General features: G+C 39.4%; 3 protein-coding genes across 3 annotated transcripts in view; 1 reads left to right on the top strand and 2 right to left on the bottom strand.

The window, feature by feature from the left end:
• Positions 1-20,938, top strand: part of LOC145458561 (nondiscriminating glutamyl-tRNA synthetase EARS2, mitochondrial-like) — a 205,182-nt gene that overhangs the window by 109,804 nt on the left and 74,440 nt on the right. The gene's annotated exons all lie outside the window — the stretch shown is intronic.
• On the bottom strand, positions 7,277-13,841 carry LOC145458569 (DNA damage-regulated autophagy modulator protein 2-like). Its single transcript, XM_080336978.1, has 4 exons — positions 13,444-13,841; positions 10,709-10,863; positions 9,415-9,656; positions 7,277-9,356 (listed from the first exon to the last, which is right to left on the bottom strand). Exons 1-4 carry the CDS (start codon positions 13,643-13,645, stop codon positions 9,149-9,151), a joined length of 807 nt encoding a protein of 268 aa, XP_080193104.1. The 5' UTR covers positions 13,646-13,841; the 3' UTR covers positions 7,277-9,148.
• Positions 14,460-20,598, bottom strand: LOC145458565 (tubulin gamma-1 chain-like). Its single transcript, XM_080336973.1, has 7 exons — positions 20,329-20,598; positions 19,339-19,550; positions 18,026-18,206; positions 17,215-17,427; positions 16,228-16,504; positions 15,406-15,564; positions 14,460-15,006 (listed from the first exon to the last, which is right to left on the bottom strand). Exons 1-7 carry the CDS (start codon positions 20,514-20,516, stop codon positions 14,878-14,880), a joined length of 1,359 nt encoding a protein of 452 aa, XP_080193099.1. The 5' UTR covers positions 20,517-20,598; the 3' UTR covers positions 14,460-14,877.

Genomic DNA, 20,938 nt, shown 5'->3' with positions numbered 1-20,938 from the left:
AGCTAATGAAAAGCTAATGAAAAGCTAAGTAAGCTAATGAAAAAGTAAGCTAATGAAAAGTAAGCTAATGAAAAGCTAATGAAGCTAATTAAGCTAATGAAAAGCTAAGTAAGCTAATGAAAAGCTAATGAAAAGCTAATGAAAAGCTAAGTAAGCTAATGAAAAGCTAATGAAAAGCTAATAAAAAGCCAATTAAGCTAATGAAAAAGTAAGATAATGAAAAGTAAGCTAATGAAAAGCTAATGAAGCTAATTAAGCTAATGAAAAGCTAAGTAAGCTAATGAAAAGCTAATGAAAAGCTAATGAAAAGCCACCTATATGTGAATTACAAAATTAATGTTAGAGACAGTTAGTCACACTTATCAGTGGTCACACTAACGTAGTAGGTTGGTATTAATGGTGTTTCTATTACTATAGGATGGTCATTGGTCATTTTACACCAGGCTGGTATTCGTTATTACGGTTCCTGATCCACCGACTATTATGGGTCGGGGCCTTTGCAAGACACCGTCTACGCGGATCGTACGAGCAGTACAAGCCCACACCCTACATAAACCAGAAACACTTGGGTAGGAATACTGGAACCGACTTGGGCCTGATTCGAACTCCCAACCAATTCGTTTTGCAGCTGCGGAGCTGTGAATACATTCAAGCGAACTAAAGCGGAACTAGTCAAGTATATTCCGCGCTAAGCATTATTCTTGTCGGATATTATAATAAAAGATCACGAGCGTCAATGCGTTACGACTCGCTAGTCGATAGGCTATACCTTGCCCCTCCCTGTGAAATATTATAAAGCAGAAATGATACGTGAATATCCCAATTCAGCGCAGCAAATATATGCAATTACAAAGTAGTACATATCCGGACGTTTTAAACGTTAGTTTACTCATTGCTCATTATCAGGATGACAATTGTGCCGATGTCTCACTAGTACGTGATTTAGGTTTCGCAAAGGTAACGAAAAAGAAGTCTTCCCAATTTTGAAATTATGCGCAGAATGATTCAGTTCTAAAAAAAAAACGATCAATAATCTAAATTATAATCTGTCGATCATGATGTGAAGTTTATTTGTAAAATAAAAATTACTGTCAAGCCCACAACCAATATCCACGCGAATTCGGTTTACCAGACATATCGCGTGCCGAAACGGGTTAATCCAGTTTTGTATGATGCGTTGATTGATAGCAGGCATGCTGGAGCTTGTGAGACAATGCTGTTTTCAAATCCTCCTTGCCTTCCTAACTAATTACCATCAAGAAATGAACTCCCTTTGAAATGTCGTTGATGTTCATGTTCGTTCACGCTATCAAATTCAGTTTGCAAACATAACCGGCCACATTATCATGTTAGGCGTGCTGGCACTTTAGCACCGAGTAGGCAGAAAAACTTCGTCAGAGATCACCGCTGTATGTAGTGCCGAGATAACGTAGTGGTATAATCCACAGCTGCAACACCAATGGGTTGTGGGTTCGAGTCCGACCGAGGTCGACTCCAAAATTCCTACCTAGGTGCCATCTCATCCGTGTAAGCGGTGTCTTATAAAAGCCAAGAATGTGGGCCGTTGTACAAGTCGGCCGCTACGGAATAGAAATGTAGAAAATTGCCTGGTGTAAATGACCATGACCATGACCATATTAGTCGAGACCAGGGCCGTAACAGCACTTCGTCAGGCCCCCCAAAAAACTTTGGTCTTGGGCCCCCCATAGGGTTATAGACCGAACTTCTGGGGGGCGAACGGCGATACACTTTTACCGCTATTCATCATATTCATTGCGAGTTTGTTTAGTGAATCAGCTTCTGTCGCCTAAGCGCGCGAAGCGCGGAAAATTTCTAGAATTCATGATTTCATGGGGCAGTATGATCGGGAATTGCATATATTGTTATCAATTTTTATCTTCTCCCTGCTCACGTAATCAGATTTGCCGGTAGAGCTGAGTGAGGTGTGTTTGAAAAGGTAGGACCACTCAATAATAATTAAACATCTTCGGGGGTATACCCGTTGGCAGGAACGAAACAGCACCTCGTCAGGCCCCCAAAAACGTGGGTCTTGGGCTCCCATAGGGTGATAAAACGACCCCCCCCATCACGTTGTTCGCGTTTGTCACGAAATTATCTGTACCGCATTGTGAGCCAGCGCGAAGCGCGAAAATTTTCGATGATTTATGATAAAATCGGTCAATCAGATCGGCGATTGCATATATATTATGCTATCAATTTATTGTCCTCTCTACTCACGTAATTAGATGTACCGGTGGAGCTGGCTGAAGTGTCTTGAAAACGGGAGGGTCCGTAAATAATGATTAAACATCTTCGGGCGGGCGGACCCGTTGATATGATCTCGTTACATGATATTATTTCGTGACTTCCAGTCTGGTATATCAAAAAGTATAGAATCGTCCGAACGTAGGCTTCTAAACTAAGAGACGCACACGATTTCAAATTGGTATTTCTTCACTGGCATAAAACTTTTCCCAGCGGGATGATATGTGTCTTGTGAGGTTCAGATTGCAAAGACAGGAACATTCGGCGCCAGTCATTTAGGAGCCTATGGACAATTAAACCTATATGTATTTTGTATATATAATGAAGTCTTCGGTCTGCATAAGGGCGTAGACCTTTTCGGCCAAGCTTTTCTCGCTGCCGATCGTTCTGGCACACTTCTTGGAGTCTCATGTCTTGATTGTATGTATTGGTGGGTGGTGGCGCGGTAATGGCCAATACCCAATAATATAGATAAAAGGCTACTTGAATTCGCGCGCAGCGCGAAAAAATTTTGAAAAAATTGCATAAATTTTCAAAAAATATTCTATGATTTATGCTAATTCACGAAATAATTTTGGGCCCCCTTCGAGCTCGCCCCCCCCCAATTGGGGGTTTGGGGTGCGGCAGTTACGGTGCTGGTCGAGACACACCATGAACACCTCAAAACAAACCTGGCGGTGCCGTCAAATCTTCCGGTTTGCAGGGTGCAGTTAAGTCTGAATTGGCACTATTGCAATCATAATTCAAAAATCCCTATTGAGAATCGAATATCCAGATTCTAAACTTGGATTTAAAATTTCGGATTTGATACATCCAGAATCATATGAGCGAAATACTAACCTGGACTTACTTCCTTGCTTCATTGGCTTCATTTTTACATTCGCTGGTTTCATTAGCTTTTCATTAGCTTAATTAGCTTTTCATTAGCTTACTTTTCATTAGCTTACTTTTTCATTAGCGTAATTAGCTTTTCATTAGCTTAATTAGCTTCATTAGCTTTTCATTAGCTTACTTTTCATTAGCTTACTTTTTCATTAGCTTACTTAGCTTTTCATTAGCTTACTTAGCTTTTCATTAGCTTAATTAGCTTCATTAGCTTTTCATTAGCTTACTCTTCATTAGCTTACTTTTTCATTAGCTTAATTAGCTTTTCATTAGCTTTTCATTAGCTTACTTAGCTTTTCATTAGCTTAATTAGCCTTTCATTAGCTTAATTAGCTTTTCCTTAGCTTAATTAGCTGCATTAGCTTTTCATTAGCTTGCATGTACAAAATAAAGGCACCCGGAGAGGCCTGCGAAAATTTAGGTGACCAAATTAATAATTAACATCTTCGGGCGGGCCCGTTGCTATTTTTTCCTTTGCTTTTTGTTATTAATTCGGGAAATGTCTCTGCAGCTTTATAGTCAAAGGTATTGGAGTCGGCCAAACGTGTAGCAGACCAAGCTAAAGAAAAACTTCTTTCATGAGACGCACGCATGAGTTATCATTTCGTCATGGGCGCATCATTTTTCTCTATGGGTGCTTCGGGTGGCATTTGTACTGCGGGGCTAAAATTGGGAAGACAGGACTATTCCTCGCGCCCATTCAATGCAGTCATGAACAATGAAAAACCGATATAGAAAGTTTCGGCAAAAATCTTTCTGTGACAGCATACTTCGTGGAGTATCATGTTGGCCGAAAGTGCATAAGTCGTGATCAATGTTCCCTCTCATTTTTGACGAGTCTGCGCGCACTCACCGACACACTACGCGGTCCCTTGGACAACAGTGCGTAACGACTAAAAAAAGGACATCACTTCGGATTTTATGTGTGCAACTTAGATTTTCTGTACGCAGAGACCGTGTCAGCATTACGCAATAGCGCACGTGCGCAGCTTAGAAGGAACATTAGTCGTGATATGTTGTTGCGCGGTAACGGCCGGTACCGAAATGCCTAATTCTATGAATTATGCGTATTTTTTCTTGGGGGAGGGGGAGGGGTATACGTATTAGAATCAAGATATTTAGCGATATTAAATCTAGAAGAATATATTCCAGTAAAATAAATCTCGCCAAAGCACTCTATAATTTATGTTGATCTACGAAATATGCAACTATTAGGTAATTTCGAGCGGCACCTCTTCGAGCCCACCCCACCCAATTGGCGGGTTGGGAGAGCGGCAGTTACGGTCCTGACTAGAATACAAATAGTTTGGTGCGTGAAATCGTCAGCTATGACGTTTAGCAATGGGTATATTGTGACGCAACAAGCATATGACGTCACATTTAAAAGGAATATTATTCCCACATTAGGCCTTCTCATCGCAATCGTTATATTGCCTTCCAGGATAAGTTCTAAGTCTTCAAGGATAAGTTCTAAGCAAAATAAATGTAATCGTGAGTAATCATGATTACTTTTTCAATGTAATCGTAATCGTAACCGACTACTTCGTGATTTTGCTGTAATCGTAATCGTAATCGTAATCGCGTCATTCAGAAGCAATCGTAATCGCAATCGATTACATTCCTAAAGTAATCACCCCATGTCTGACCAGTGTAATAGTTCAAAACAACGCGAGATTGCAATAAAATGAAAAGATAGGAAGGACTCCAAACGACTTGCATCAGTAACCTCTTTTAACCTAGATTCTATAACTTGTAAATAAGAGGCATACACGCTTGAACTTACAGAAGATAATATACAAAAGGACCAGAGATAAAAATAAAGTGGCAGATCCCAGATGCGTCGCACAACTACAACACATGCGCGTCCGCGAAGAGCAACTACCACATGATCAGGGCGGAATACAAGAAAACGCATCGCTTTATCAAGTATGCCGGGCCTGTAGTGTGGAACAGCATCTCGTCGAATATTTGGCAGTCGTCGGGCATGTCCACAATTTATCAAATCGACTATTGTCGTATTGCCGGCCAAATGCTGTTCCACAGTCGGGGTCCGTCATCCTAAACTTGAATATAACGACGCGCGTCGCCAGTGCGCAGAGCCATTGCCATCATCACTCGTTTATTTTGTTTCATTAGATGACAGGTCAACGACGACAGCTACGAAAAAAATTTCCAGGGTTGTAACCATAAGTTCCATTAAGGCTCCGAGTCACAAGTCAATCTCACTTTTATTGTTTTGACTCGACTCAAGTCGAGTCATTTTCAAGTGATCACTGAGTCAAGTCCTAGTCCAATTCATTGAGCAGAGGGTGGAGTCCGAGTCATGGTATTATGACTCGAGTCCGAGTCATTATGTGTGGACTGCTCAGTTTCCAGTTACAGTCTTGTTAAACCCACTTTTTATAACTCTATTTGGTGATATCGAATGATTCGCATTTATAATACACTAATTTTCCTCACTTTTAGCAGTTTCTGGTCGCATTTTCGAGTATCAGTACCGATAGACGAAATCCCAATAGTGTGGTTACTTTACGATTCTTCGAAATTACATAATGAAATAATCGTTGAGTTATATTTTTCATCTGAACAAGTCCCACACAATGTACAATGCGATAAGACACAATGCGATGTCATGATCAGATGTCGAACGACATGCATCAGTAGCGATCCTTGTAATCTAACATCGACCTCGACCTAGACTAGTGTCCGATGTCACAGTTCTTTTCGATGTTGATCTTTTTGAAGTCGCGGCCCTTTCTACTAGTTCTTTTCATTCCTGGTGAGTGCTTTCTTTCGTCGGGTCTTTTTTGTCGCCGTAAGAACGGCAACGGCGGGGGAAGAGGAGCTCAGATAAACCTCCGACGGGAATCGAACTGCATCCGCCAGATTTGTAGGCGCTTATCGTCACCACTACGCTATGTCGCCCGCTATGTCGTTCTTGGCCGTCTGAGTCTCGAGTCATATGACTTGGTTCGAGTCCTGCGCAATGACTCGAGTACAAGTTGAGACAATACACAGACACTTTTGCGTCAAATCACTATAGAATTGAAGGTAGTGACAAGTGCACGTTTCGGTGAAGTCTTTCGTTCATTTATTTGAGTATATGACTCACTAATAAATGCATAATTGTACGTACAGAGTCGAGTCATTTCCGTATTTTAAGAAAATGACTCGAGTCATCAGAAAATCGTGACCCGAGTCATTACAACCCTGCAAATTTCCTACATTTACGCTACTAAATGACTGGATTCCGTTTCGTTAACGTGTGGACAAAGGGTTCAGCTACATGGCTGGTAGTGCACCAACTTTGATACAATTCGGTCATCAGCTATTTGAACTTTTGTCATACATGTTTGTTTTATTGACAGAATTGGCGCTTGTAAACACTTGGGTCATTTGCGCCCGCACAGTAAATTTCATAAGGTATTTTTTCGCTTCTTTCTTGCGTCTTTTTTCTGGACTTTGGCTGCCTTCTTTCAAGATGTCATACATGTGTAATTGTGTATCTGTACACATGCACACTGTCTGTCTACATCAATTTTATTGAATAAAATCACTAAAAATTAGTAAATTTGCTGCAAATGATTCCACCGAAGGAAGATCTCTAAATATTGAAGATAATAAACCACCTCTCTGAAATAACTGGCGTGTCATCAATTCAATATCTGCAAGTCTTCCACAACATCCTGACGCGCTCAGCTGTTTTCAGAGCTTTGACCACGGGTGGGCTGTCACACTGCGCGTCGTAATTGTTGTATACATCGCCGCCATGATCAAAAACAACGATGGGCGAGAGCACAGGTTGTCCCCCTCTATAGCTACGTCACTGCCCCGCCTACTCACTTCGCTGATGTCGAAAATATACCAAGACATGATGCGAATCCATTCCGCGCTAGTTCCCTTATGTCGTTTTCATGTGCAACAAGTCGAAACGGAAACAAGTACGAATACAAATTACCGCGAAACAGTCTCAAGCGACTGCGAGCGGTTTGTTTGCTATAACCCTAAAACAGCACAATCCGAGCAAACCATGATCAAGGAAAATTCCAAGCGGCAGAAAATCACTGTTCACTTCCAACATCACTGTCGGTTAGATGCCGAAGGCCAAACAACGCACCAGACGAACTTACAAATACTGATTTTATAGTGAAATTTGCATGTAACGGACATACGCCATATTATAAGTTGATCATCAGCAACATATTCAACAAGCATGGGCAGTTGAGCACGACCGAATGAGCAACCTTTAATTCAAGGCACAACAATCTAGCAGCAAAATTCAGCCCATGCCAAAGAGCATGACATACACACACAGGCGTAAACCCCGCAAATTACTGTTTCACTTCTAGCAAGTATGGACCATCGAACATATACGCGGAAGGCTTGGATATAGAAATAATAGAGAATTGCATAGAAGCCACCAATCACGTTTTCAGAAATATCTTCAATCACATCGTCCCCAGGGATACCTAGATATTCCCGATTGTCACAAAATGATAATTAAATGATGATACAAATGCAACACATTAAGACAAGACAACACTTATTACGACCAACAAAAATTATTACACGCGAGTACAACGAACTAGGCACTCTCAACTTCGGTACCATTACATATTATCATATCATGGGTAAGGCTGGACGCAATCGTGTATCATGTCTAATGAACAAAGTAGTGAGAGACAATTTTTTCCAGTATAGAAATTATTTGCTCCCCGTCACTAAGATCTCATTGATCAAATCATAGTTCGCATACTACTTAACACTGGGGATGACTGTAAACCTTCCTTGGTCGTGTCGCGTACGAAACACGCAGTATAAACCTACACACGTTGAGGGAAATGACAGGTCTGTGGAGTAGGGACCATCCGACAGTATTGGTCGCAAAACGCAATGGCTTAAAAAATGCCTAATCAAGTTCAATGTGAAGCAGAATTGGCTACATCAGTGGTTCTCAACAGGGGGCCCGCAAAGCATTTACAAATTTGCAAAATGTTTGATGAACTAATTTGTTTTTTAAATTAGAGAAACCACAAGACAGTTTCGTTAAAACTTCATAACTCACATAAACAGAATGACCGTCCGAGATGAAATATTCTACTGTGCAAACTCATTTTAATTACCAAATTGTTAATTGCCTACTGATACAAACACGTTGCTGTTAAGAGATGTTTTGGGAAAAATCAGATTTTCTCCATACACAACCGCTATTCCAGAATTACTTCAAGGTAATGCTACATAGAAATAAATAACTATATGTTGGACGTTATATGTTCAATAAAAATCAGTTTCTCAATTTTGGTGTCATGTCTGTTGCGATCATACTCAAAGGTGTCGTCGGAAGAGAGTCGCGTTATTATTACATTCACCACCCCCCTACCGTTGTGGAAATGGATTTAGGTACAGAATTCACTTTCAAATAATAAAAATCTTCCCTATTTCTACAGAAATAGTAGACTGTTATTATCAGGAATGCTCCTGCTAATTCTGTCGTTTATCACTAGCCTACGGTTCATATTTTCACAGGACAGATGACAGTTTCACGATAATAGAGCTAAATTTGAATTAAAAGTTAGGGGGTCCGCAGTGGTCCACGAAGACAAAAAGGTACAGAGTCAATATCATTGGTGGTTGCGTAAATGTTACATATTTAGAAACTTTCAAGTCATTCATACTGTTGCGACGTCATAATGAGTGATACTCAAACACTCGACATCACTGGAGACCGATTACTCAATTCTACATCAAAACACTCAGGCACTTGATTTTGCCCAGCCTTAGTCATGGGATTTTGCCAAGCATGAACAATGAGCTGGCAAAAATCTTGGGCATATTGTGATACCACTTACAGTGCAAGCAAAGTTGGACTCAGGTTTTAAAACTAGCATCCCTTCGAGGAACGCATTAAAATATGCCGTACATCAGCCGATAAAACATTGTCAAATATTGAACTTCTGTGTCGCAGAAAAATCCCTCTGCTTTCAATCAAGTTTCCCTTTCATGCAATCAGCGGCGTCCTCTCCTCCGGCCGTACCTCGACTGTGTGAACACTACTCATATCATCGTGGTGCAGAGTTTCTGCATGTAAAGTTGGCTCGATGTCCAGCGTGATAACTTGAAACTCTCGAATGAACGTGTAAAAAAATGCCAGGAAAGCCCCGGCCAGGCACCATTCCGATATAGTGCTGGTAAGGTGAGCAGCATACCTGAACCAGCAAGCAGATTGTAATGATATAAGTCAGTGAACAATAATTCTGGACTTACCCTACATCTCCGGGTCCCCAATGGAATTTAATTGGCACTTTAGCGAAATGAGTAGCGATTACAGTTGCCAGAAGAAAAATCAGACTGACAATCGACAATACAAACCGAATATGACAAACTCTCTTGCCGTTCACTTCCGGGTGCATTTTGTACGAGATGTAAGTCTGCATGAATTCATAAGCGGTGCCAATGCCAAACGTAAGCAGTGCACCGACTATATGGACACCTAGTACACTGGTTTCCTGCAAAAATGAAATGCTTTAGTATTTTTGTATGCGCGTAAATCAGGGTTTATATTTGATCCTATATCAGTGGTTCCCAAGCTTTTTCTTACCTTAAAGTTTCATCATTTTGTTGTGTACCAACAAATTAACGAAAAACTTAACTCCAACTGAATATAGGATTATTAACATGGGCGAATTAGCATATAAGTCGGCCCGGAAATTTTGAAACAAATGTGGCCCATGGGATAACCCGCTCCAGATTAATAATAAGTACACAGTGGTAAGGTTAAGTAAACCGCATCAGGATGAATGCACCTTTTTAGCCAACGTCTACCGTACCATGCATTACAATTCTTGTAAATCAAATTATGAGATTGTATCAGGTACATTTTAGACTTAAAATGAATTGATCCAATTTTATAGCACTTCCGAGTCGCAATGCACGCTACTGTGTTCACAATATTCTACTCTTATTGCAGGTTTTAAAACTATTCTTCTTTATTTTAATTGGAATCTAAAATTGATTGCTTCAGCGCTTCTATACATCGTCGCGATGGAATATAAGTAGCTTATGTCCAGTTTTCAAATTTTGAAGATCAAAGTTTTTAAAATCTTTTTTTCCGGCCATTTATCGGCCATGATTATGGTTATGCTTGTCTCATTGGTTCAAATTTAATCATCACCAAGATATAACTGAAATGGGATGAGAACTTTACATGAAGTTAATTTTCTCAAAATATGTAAAATGGATATAAGCTAATTTGATTCCACGACGATGACATAATAGTTATGAGAATCTAAATTTCAAACACTATACTACTACGTTAGGGTTGCTATATTTTGGCGGATCAAATTTCGGAAACTCTTTAGTGCCCACTAGTGGATTTTACAATGAGGTATGAACACTTTGTCAGTGCGTGTCACTGTTAATTTCACTTCGTAAGAAAGCGAGTAAAATATGATACATATCATGCAATGTAATTCAGCCTACATTTACAACTTCTATTAATGATTGATGGATGTCTTATACAGATGAATTGACTTCACAATTGACAATCATTGCCACTCACCTGAAAGTTGGCCACCAATGACATCCCGAGGGATATCAAAATGGCACAAATGAACGAAAATTTATTGACTCGGTGGACTCTTGACAGTTTCTCATCGGGAAGCTTGATGAGAAAGCCCTGAACTTGCTTGTATCGAACATAGAGGGTCGCAAGAGCTGTAAAGTAATTATGTCAGGAATGTAACTTCTAGAAGAATTCTAGGCTCCGGGAAAAGATAAGCGAATATTTGCACTAGAGGTGGTCCCAGATGAGGCGTTAACGCATCAGTAATGAACATCTAATCTATGAAGGCAATTGAGCTGCTAGATATTGCATAATAAACTCATGGTATGCATATGCATGCACAGATCATGTGTATGTATCAGAGTTGGATCAATTACATTATTTCAGTTCAATTACAATTACAATTACTTTCATGAATGTTTCAATTACATTACAATTACTCCATGCTAAAAATATCAAATTACAATTACAATTACAATTACTCCTTGCATGCTTCAATTACATTACAATTACAATTACAATTGCTGCTGTTGAACATGTAATTGAATAATCATAAATTCAACCGTGCTCCTTGACAACCGTAGCGTCGTATTTAACAACAATTCAAGTCTAGTTCAGATTGTGTAGTAATAAATGCGTTTATGTGCGCACATAGTATGCTATGTAAGATGTCATTGTGGCGTAATACAAGCGTGTTTTGAATGCTCGGTAATTATGGCTCACGTAATTGGAAATGTAAAATGTTATTTACCTAATTTCCCATGGGTTAGGATTAAGGATAGGGTGCAGTATGTCGTTGAAAAAGTATTATAATATATGCACGTGTTGGATTTGCGTCTATAGTATATGATTAAAGAAATAATATTATTTTTATCGAGGGACGTAGGAATTAGGATGAGGAGTGAAAACAAAACCGTGCTTTGTCAGATAAGACGTTATATAATATCCAGTGGTCTGGTTAGTTAGCCAGACAAAATAACGATGCAGCATCGTGATCTGAAATCGTATTGTAGATTGCCAAACCATTGATAGATGCGCAAAATGTGAGTCACGGATGAATGCACCGACAAACATACTGCAGAGCCGGCAGCAAACTTTGTAGTCCTAGAGCTGGCGATCCATGCGTCCAAATTTGATGCATCTGGTCTTTATCGTAAGCTATTGATGTACTAATTCCGAAAATACAAAATAAAATCTCGTCAGGGCAATGCAACTGCTCCAAAATAGCCGTTTAATGCCGACTGTTCTGAAAAGTGAGAGCGCTGCAGCTGCATGACCACAACAATTACCAATTACGCCCAGCGATTGTTCAGAACAATGCCGATTCCCAGACTTTCACGACTATTTTGGGATGGTACCATTGCATGGAAATATACTTTTATTGCGGAATCAGTGCGACACAAGCTTTCGATTAGGACCATACATATCAAATTTCGACGCTTGGATCGCCAGCTATGGGAATATCAATTCTGCTGCTTTTAGCCGGCTCAGCAGTTCGCTTCTCGGCGTATTCAATCGTGAGTCACGTGTTGCGAATCCATCCGTTGGTTAGTAATCTAAAAATTGTATACAATGGCAGCCCGCAACTTCGCCCGCAAGGGCGCAGTCAAGGGCTTCCGCGAATGGATCCACCAAATTCCTTGTCGACATTTAAAGAGAATGCATTAGAAGTCAATTGTTTTATGTTGTGCTTGTCAGGTCTCAATAGCAATTTAATGTAATTGAAATTGTAATTGAGCAAAATTTTTGTCAAATTACAATTACACAAAATAAAAATGCTTCAATTACAATTACATTACAATTACATTGAAAAATGTAATTAAGTACATTCAATTACAATTACAAATTACAATTGATCCAACTCTGGTATGTATATCATGATTCATGAGTCGGAGTATATGCCGCAAAAAATAAACTATGTCCTTTCCTTAAATAACACAGGCTAGTGGCAGATAGATCATAGTACGCAGATAAAACTATAATAAACATGATGATATGATTATAAATGACTATATCCTCAGTAAATCCATACCACATTGAATCGAATCTTGGTCAATACCAGTGTGGGTATTTAAAAGATGAGTAGGCTATTGTATCTGTATCGAGAAAAACTGATTTGTGGAATGAACAATTTGATATGTGTGGATCCCATATGTGTAGCCTATATCTTGAGCTTCATGTGGAACGCGATTGGTGTTCACATGAAATGCCTTAAATTTTGACGTGTTCATGGAGAGCACTGGTTTGATGTATCGAACAAGTGTTTTCCATGGATATTAATTGTCATTTTCTAAATCTGGTGATAGGCTATATCACAATTGGAAACAATTGAAGAGTGATTCATTTCTACTGTTAATGAAGACTTGTGAATTCTATGGTAACTGACAAAGATGATACTATGACTATTACAACCATTTAAAAGTTGATCATTATCATTAGGAAGTGTTATAGCTCTTACAATGTAGCCTAATTCGAGTCATGATTGAATTAATTAAAATTTGCGATATCGGCCTATATTTCATTATAGTGTAATCGTCTAATTTGATGAGGGCTAAGTTTGGGGAGTTGTTAAGATTCTACACACGCTATCCCATATAGGCTCAATCACACGACCGGCTTAATGATCTAAACCAGTCAACGTGGTGCAATCAGTATACAGACTAGAGACATAGTACCACATGGTCACAGACCACGGCCATCTAACACAAAGACAATTATTTCAATATCCATACCTACAGCTGCTGTAATATTCAGCATCTGCCCGAAGATCGAGCTTTCGGGTCGTCTCGCTCCAGTGTCGGATATGTAAGGAAATCCAGGGTCAACGTCTCCGCGGGCGACGGCTATGATGTAGGATATTCCGAAGGTCAGATATGTCCACACAATCACAAATATAGGCAGGAAAGAAAGCCCACGGGTAAACCAAAACTCCATGATTGCGCACAAATTGCGTGGAAAGCCAGCCACTAACCTAGCGAGACAGGAGTCTCAATCCAACTCAATTATAATACTAGCAACTTCAACCACAACAAAACGAACGCATTGAATTGGAACGCTGTCTGGTGCTGCCGTTGCAGTTGATCACATGAGCGGAATCATGTGATGCTTTCGATGAGGATATCGCATTGAATATATAGAATAGCTCGCTAAGTTCATACCAGAAACCACCGAAACCATGTCAAGGGAGTTTTAGTAATGGAACAATACGGTACATCATCGAAAACGTTAAGACCACCAAAGGAGTCATCGGTGACACTTGATTCATTCCTTACTCGTTCAAGTAAATTTTCAATGGTTTCTAACTGAAGAACTGCAGTTTCTTTCCAGATTGCATTTTCACCGAAGATTAACTGCATGTTCGGTAACATACCGTAATTACTCGTCAAAACATCTTTTCTGAGGTATATGAACAACGATAAAACATGCGCACCAGATTTCGCCCCGACCACGAAAATTAAATCGTCCCAATACCAATAAGAAGCAATTGACTGTGTGATTTCGATATTTCACCGCATATGTATATTTTAATGATGATGAAATAGTTATTTGTTGTGTTTCAAACACGCAGAGGCCGTCGAAGAAGTGCGTACGGTACGCACATCATCGAAGACTTGGGAGCGAATTTGTCCCTTTGATAAATACACCAGTTTTCCGTTTTGCAAGCATATCCTGCATTTTACGCGTCCTTGAGGCTCGTGAAGCTTGTACCACACTGCCTACTTCACAAATGTACAACGGCAAACCAAACTTTTATAGAAAAATGTATATTGTGAAAGTAATTCTACCAACAAACAAAAAGTAAAGCCTACTGTCCAATATGTAAATTGTACAATACACAATCGGCAGCTATCTTTTCATAGCGACAAGAGCTCCATTCGCATCAAATGCACGAACAAAATGAAGGCAACCCTTGAGATGGCCTGAAATTCCTCATAGGAAATTTACTTCAGTTGGCCTAAAGCAACATGTCACCAGATGATAAGCTTTGGCACAGGCATAAACAGAATACACCAAGGAATGCGATAGGAGTTCACATATATTCCGTGTTCGCAACAAAAACGCCAGGATTTGTTGCTGTGGCTTTAGTCTGAAAGCACCCAACGATGACATCCACCTTCCGAATTGAACTTGGATCGCAATTGGAAAATACCGCGTGTGTCAGGTCCTTACTTTTCCTGATCATCACCCCACGACAGGTAATTGGGTGTTGCGGCCGCTTGGTATTCGTCAACCAATTGCTGTACAACTTCTCTAGAGTTGTCCATCTCGTCCAAATTTTCTTTAAACATATCCTCCTGATAAGATAAAAGAGCCGTTTTGTAGAACAGGATGGTAACATCATTACTATATATATCTATGAGCATTGAGCATACCCTCCTGATAAGATAAAAGAGCTGTTTTGTAGAACAGGATGATAATATCATTATTAGATATATGTCTATGAAGTCTATCTAATGGGAAATTTCCTTCATAGAGTCTGTGGCCGGACAAAGGTTGAGAACTACCGTTGTAAGTAAGTACCCATTGCGGACATCAAATGGTTATAAATTCAAGATTTGGGTTTCCACTTAAAAAGTTTGGAAACCACCCACTCATCATATTACTTTTTTTATGAGAATATGAAGGGAAAAGTGTAATATGTGGTAACCGAAATACATCATTACAAACAAAATGGACCCGGCAAAAAAACTTACCTTTTTGAACTGTTCCAAGAAAGCTTCCCTTTTCCTAAGCTTATCAAACTGTCGAGCTGAACGCGCAAACAGTAAGCCAATGCTGGTATGATTGGCGAGCATAAGCCCGCTGACACGGTGCGCAGATGACACATACGGAGATTTTCGTGAGAGAGCCACCTGTAAATGAAGCGGATCAGAAAAGGTGATCTTGATAGCAACGCAAACGCAGCAATCAACACTGAAACTGTGGAAACTGTCACTTTGCCGTTTTCAATATATTCTACAAGTAAAGCTCAGGTAAAGAAGATATCAGGTAAGCAATCTAGCACCAGTTCTTGGATTTGGTGTGAGTGTCATGTTGACAGCTTGAGTTTCGGGGCATAATATGCTGATTGGAATGACTTGGACTACTAGAAATTTTGAGCTTTTTCAAATTAGATTAGAATTATAGTGAGGCAGTTCTTTCCAAATTAGAATTACCGTACTGAATTGACAAGAACTTAAAAACTCAATTCAATTCTGAATTGTGAAGTGATACAACAAGTTCAAGTTCAAGTTCAGTTCATATCAAACCAAGTCCATTCTCATTAACAAGACAATGACAAATGTCCGTAGAGTAAGCTTAGCTTGTTTCGCACTATATGGGTCTCTGTGGTATTTTCAGGAAAACTGTAAATTATATTAGAATTGAAATTAGAGTGTAGAAACATTTCATAAATTTGATTAGAATTAGATTAACGGCATTTTGCTCAAATTAGTCTAATTAGACACTACAAGTCTACAATTATCTAGTTGTCCAAGTCTCACAAGAGCAGACAGGAGCAATAAACTCAGCACTACCTGAATACTTGCAGGTCCCCAAGGTATGAACTGCGCCAGTTTTCTCTCCCGAATCCTCTGCAGGCTCTTATGGACCTGAGTGGGATCGATCTCTCCTTGGATGATGTTCAGGATGGATATGTAGCAATGTTTGGGATCTCGATCCCGTCCCGTGTACACCATCATGTTTTTAGGCTGCAGCAGCCTGCGCATCACGTCCAGCACCGTGGTCTTGCGGACGGACGTTGTGGATTTGTCGGTGGTGAGAGGCGTGTAACCCGTCATCAAGAAATGAAGTCTGAACATGAGAGATTAAATGCAAACTATAGTACATTATGCTCCTGAGCAGATTTGCACTAGATAAATCTAGTTGTCTAATTAGAGTTATATTGGCAGTAATCTAATTCTAATCTAAAATTTGTGAAATGTTTCTACGCTCTAAACTTCAATTCTAATCTGGTTTCTGGTTTTCCTGAAAATGCTATAGGAGAACTGTATATTGCAAAACGAGCCAAGCTTGGAGTACAAACATTCCAATAGTCATAATCATAACTCGACTAAACTAGAAGTAGAAGTAACACACGCCTAGGCTACTTTTAAAATTGCAGTTTAAACCTTCGCCGCTAACTTCTAATATCAAAAGACGCTATAACTAGTTAGAATCTTCCTATGGGGGCTATTTCACGCGGTTCCCACAAAAATTTCACTCAAGAACGTGACGCAAACTTATCCCGAAACTGCATTTTACTTTTCAAAATCCAAATAGCAATAAGTAACTCTCGCTCATCACTCAAAAAAGTGATACAAACTTAGCACAAAAGTGCTTACTACTTTTCAAATTGTAAAAAGTCAGCAGTTTTGCCTGAAGACTGTAGAAGTGGAAGGCTTTAAGACACAACCACTTGAGTAAGTAGCACAAGTACTCAAAACATGCTTTGAGTGCTCCGAAAAAGTGCAAGTACTTCGTTACTGACCACCTCTGCACCCAATACACTTCTCTTCTCTTACCTTGGAGTTGGGATGAGCGAAGCAGTGAGTCCAATCAAGTCATTGTTCATATAGCCCGGGTAGCGTAGCGTGGCGGTGCTTGCAGACATAATAGTCGACACGAGCTTATTGATTTGCTGAAATGTCGGGTTCTGGATATGCAGACGATCAGCGGCGATGCTGTTCAACGCGGTGTTGTCGAGGACGACCGTCACATCAGCATGCAAAGCCAACCTAAAAAAGTCACTTTTGTATTCGAGATCAAGGATTTTCGGGAGCTATTTTAGAATTTACTCATTGCTACATTACCTATTGCTTTACATAGTTTAGTGATAATCAAGGCCGCACAAAATCGATTACTCAAGTGATTCGATTCTGAATCGAGTGACAGGCTACGAGTCGAGTCAATATATTAGAGTATCATACATTATGAAGTGCTGTGACTGATGTGGAAAAGTTCAATGACGTACATTTTTGAGACCGAAAAGAATGTAATGCCAATCACACCTTTTTCATTGCATTTTGTGACAATGCGACAAACAACTTCACAAAAACGTAATTTCCACTGACATCAGTAGATTAGATACGATTGATCAAGGTTTACAGGCCTCCATATTGTAAGACAGTATCGAAACTTTTAGTGGCAAGGAGCGCATAATATCAGTACTCGAAACCAATTATCTCTCACTACTCAAATTTATACACGAATCATTGTGCCCAGCCCCAATTATGATACCTCATGTCATATACCTACCAAGTCACAACATACAAAGTAGTCAGATTACAACTGTGTAATAGTACAAAATCGCTGTAATGATTTTCTATACCCTACCTTTTCAGCGTCAGCAATGTGTTGTAGGGTTGAACGACCACATCAGATATTTCATCTTGGTTTGGGAACACACTGTACGTTTGAATCAGTTTCTTTGGATACCTATCGCTGAGATGCTCCAAAATATACGAACCCATGCCAGATCCGGTACCCCCAGCCGTGGAATGACATAGCATGAATCCTGCAAAACAACACGACTGATGTGAAAGAGGAAGCCCTAAAAACAATACTTTACCATGGAGAAAATTTATCCATCATCAGAAAAGTACCAGATACACGATTCAAACTACAAATGACACAGAAAAGATTGACCAGTCGCAGTAAGGGAATTGTAGTTAAGAAAAAAGGATTATGATATGGAATCTACAATGGTAGATGTATGTATATGCACTACGCACTACGCAGTTACATTGTTTAAATGTATAGTAATTGCGATATAATTCTGCATAATCTGGTGATCATCGAGTCCACCACAGCAAACTTATCATAGTAAGGAAGTAAGTGCACAGGATGAGTCTAATATTTAAGGAAAATAAGAAACATATTTTGATAAAAAAATAAGTTGGTTGCAGCACATATTGGTAATAGTTCATAATAGGAATACATGAAACTAAAGGGCTTCTTGCAGGTAGAACTTCAATATACAGTTGCATGACATTTTCATATTGAAACAAACCCTAATATTTTCAGTTGACACTCGTCAGGGGTAATTGTCAGCAACTAGTAGAGAATTTGAACAAGTTCCTTGTGGTACAAAATTTGAATATTGTAACGATTAACGAACAACACACTCAAGTTCGTAATTTATTCATTCCAAGCTTTTAAACTGACACTCATTGGCCGTCAGTGAATACAGAGATTGCAATTCGAAATTTATAGATGAAATAGATAGTGTGACCGTAACGTAAGAATAGTATGAAAACAACAATAAGTGAATTCGCAAAATGAGAGGATTAAGCCACCATGCAATCCATGCAATAAGTACAATACAAGTTGGCCATAATAGCTATATTATATAGCAAGAGACGCAACACTAATGAACTACACATGGAGAATTGTGTTCTTAATGTTCTTTCCAATTCTCTATAGTTGCCGACGATTACCCCCTGACGAGTGTCAGCCACAAATATTCAGGTTTATATCAATATAAATATATTATTCAACTTAGGTATTGTAGGCTTTCAAAGTTTGTGGGATTGAACAAGATAGTTGTCGCACTTGGATTAAATACATATAAGGAATTGTTCCTAATATGGGTTGGAGTGGTGTTTCATATTAGAGGGCCTTGATAGACACCCGAGCTTTGAAAATACCTTCCAAGTTATCAGATCCATCAGCCTCCCGATCGATGATATCAAACACTTCTTCATGAATGCTTGATGCTTGTTGATATCCAACGGCCCAATTATTTCCAGCACCACCACCTTGCTCCGATAAGTACACATTTTCCGGGTTATATAAGTTGGCGTACTCGGAATTCTTGATTGAGTTCACAACTCTTGGTTCAAGATCTATCAGCACTGCCCTGGAAACATAGAATGTAAAATTTCGGATATTGAAGAGAATAGTGTCACGTGCTTCCGCAGGACCTGCGGCGCAGGTCAAAACATGGCTTCGAGCCAATGAATGAATTGATTTTCGGTGGAATTATTCTATAATGAGAGACCATTTCATTCATATGCTTAATAATGCAAATTTACAATTGAATGATATATATTCATATTGCAATAGACCTGAATATTTTCGGCTGACACTCGTCAGGGGCAATTAACAGTAACTAGTAGTGGGAGAGTCAGCCAAAAATATTTAGGTTTATTGCAATATGATTATCCCTGCAGAAAATATTTGGGCTTATAGCAAATTTAATATATTATTTAATTGTATATTGAATTTCTGTACCTACAAACAAGAGCTTCTTCAAACGAAAATTTACTGAAGTATATTCAAAGATAATAAGACGAATATATCAGTTCAGTTCATTAGTAATTTTATCTACCGTAATCAATACACCACAAGATTGCAATACAATGAAAAGGTAGGAAGGTCGAAATGACTTGAAGTAGTCTTTGAAATTACAGCCCGCCCCTGGCTAACCCGTGGCTTTCAACTCAAGACATCAAGGGTTTGATTTTAATTTATTGACTCTGATTTGTTAGAAATAGTCTCTATCACGTATCTTATAATCTTAATAGGTTAAGTCAATTGACAGAGACAGAGCTTTCTTACAGCGATCGATGCCTTTATTTATTGTAATTGAACAACAATCACTTCATACCAACATAACGGAAAGACATAATTAATACCTGGGGATGTAGTGTTCGTCATCGGCTTGGTAGAAAAACACATCTTTTCTGTCTGTTCCATCGGTTGCAAAATCTTCCAATATTCCGTCCGGTCTTATGCCATGTTCGCCGCAGAGTTGCTTCCAGAATTCAAAGCCAACTTGATTACCACACTGTCCGACTTGTAAAGTTATAATTTCCCGCGGCATTGCTATTTTTCAGCGACGCAGTTTGAATGATATCGGTTGACCGCCGTACGCAGACTCAATGCATTCAGCGATTTCTTTACTTATGCAACAAGTGATCCGTGAAAATTTGAGTCCATTTACGACTACTCGGCGTACACGAGATAAATTACTATAACTGAAAGGTTTAGTAATTTTAACCTTTGAAAACATCACAAGATTGCAATATTATAAAAGTAGGGATGTATCGAAACGACTTGGAGTAGTCTGGAGTAGTGACCAGACACTCACCTGAGAATCTGGAGACGATGTAAAGAAGAAGCATGCATACAGAATGCAAAGTATCGGAAGATGTTATAAAGAGGCAAGTGATAAAGATGGAGCGGCATAGATCGATATATCAGATCGAGGTCCGATGATCTGCTTGAATGTGGACATGCTCGACG

This window comes from Botryllus schlosseri, chromosome 16 (genome assembly GCF_051294905.1).
Source record: "Botryllus schlosseri isolate E-star chromosome 16, Bs_hap1, whole genome shotgun sequence".
Lineage (NCBI taxonomy): Eukaryota > Metazoa > Chordata > Ascidiacea > Stolidobranchia > Styelidae > Botryllus > Botryllus schlosseri.
This window is presented reverse-complemented; position numbering and strand designations above follow the sequence as displayed.

Excerpts from the sequence above, each read along its gene's own strand:
- LOC145458565 (XM_080336973.1), bottom strand. The coding sequence starts at position 20,516 with ATGCCGCGGGAAATTATAACTTTACAAGTCGGACAGTGTGGTAATCAA. Across the intron at positions 17,428-18,025 it reads ACATTGCTGACGCTGAAAAG|GTTGGCTTTGCATGCTGATG; the intron begins GTAGGGTATAGA and ends TGACTTTTTTAG. Across the intron at positions 15,007-15,405 it reads TCTTGGAACAGTTCAAAAAG|GAGGATATGTTTAAAGAAAA; the intron begins GTAAGTTTTTTT and ends TTATCTTATCAG.
- LOC145458569 (XM_080336978.1), bottom strand. The coding sequence starts at position 13,645 with ATGGAGTTTTGGTTTACCCGTGGGCTTTCTTTCCTGCCTATATTTGTG. Across the intron at positions 10,864-13,443 it reads GAATATTACAGCAGCTGTAG|CTCTTGCGACCCTCTATGTT; the intron begins GTATGGATATTG and ends ATTACTTTACAG. Across the intron at positions 9,357-9,414 it reads TGGGGACCCGGAGATGTAGG|GTATGCTGCTCACCTTACCA; the intron begins GTAAGTCCAGAA and ends TTGCTGGTTCAG.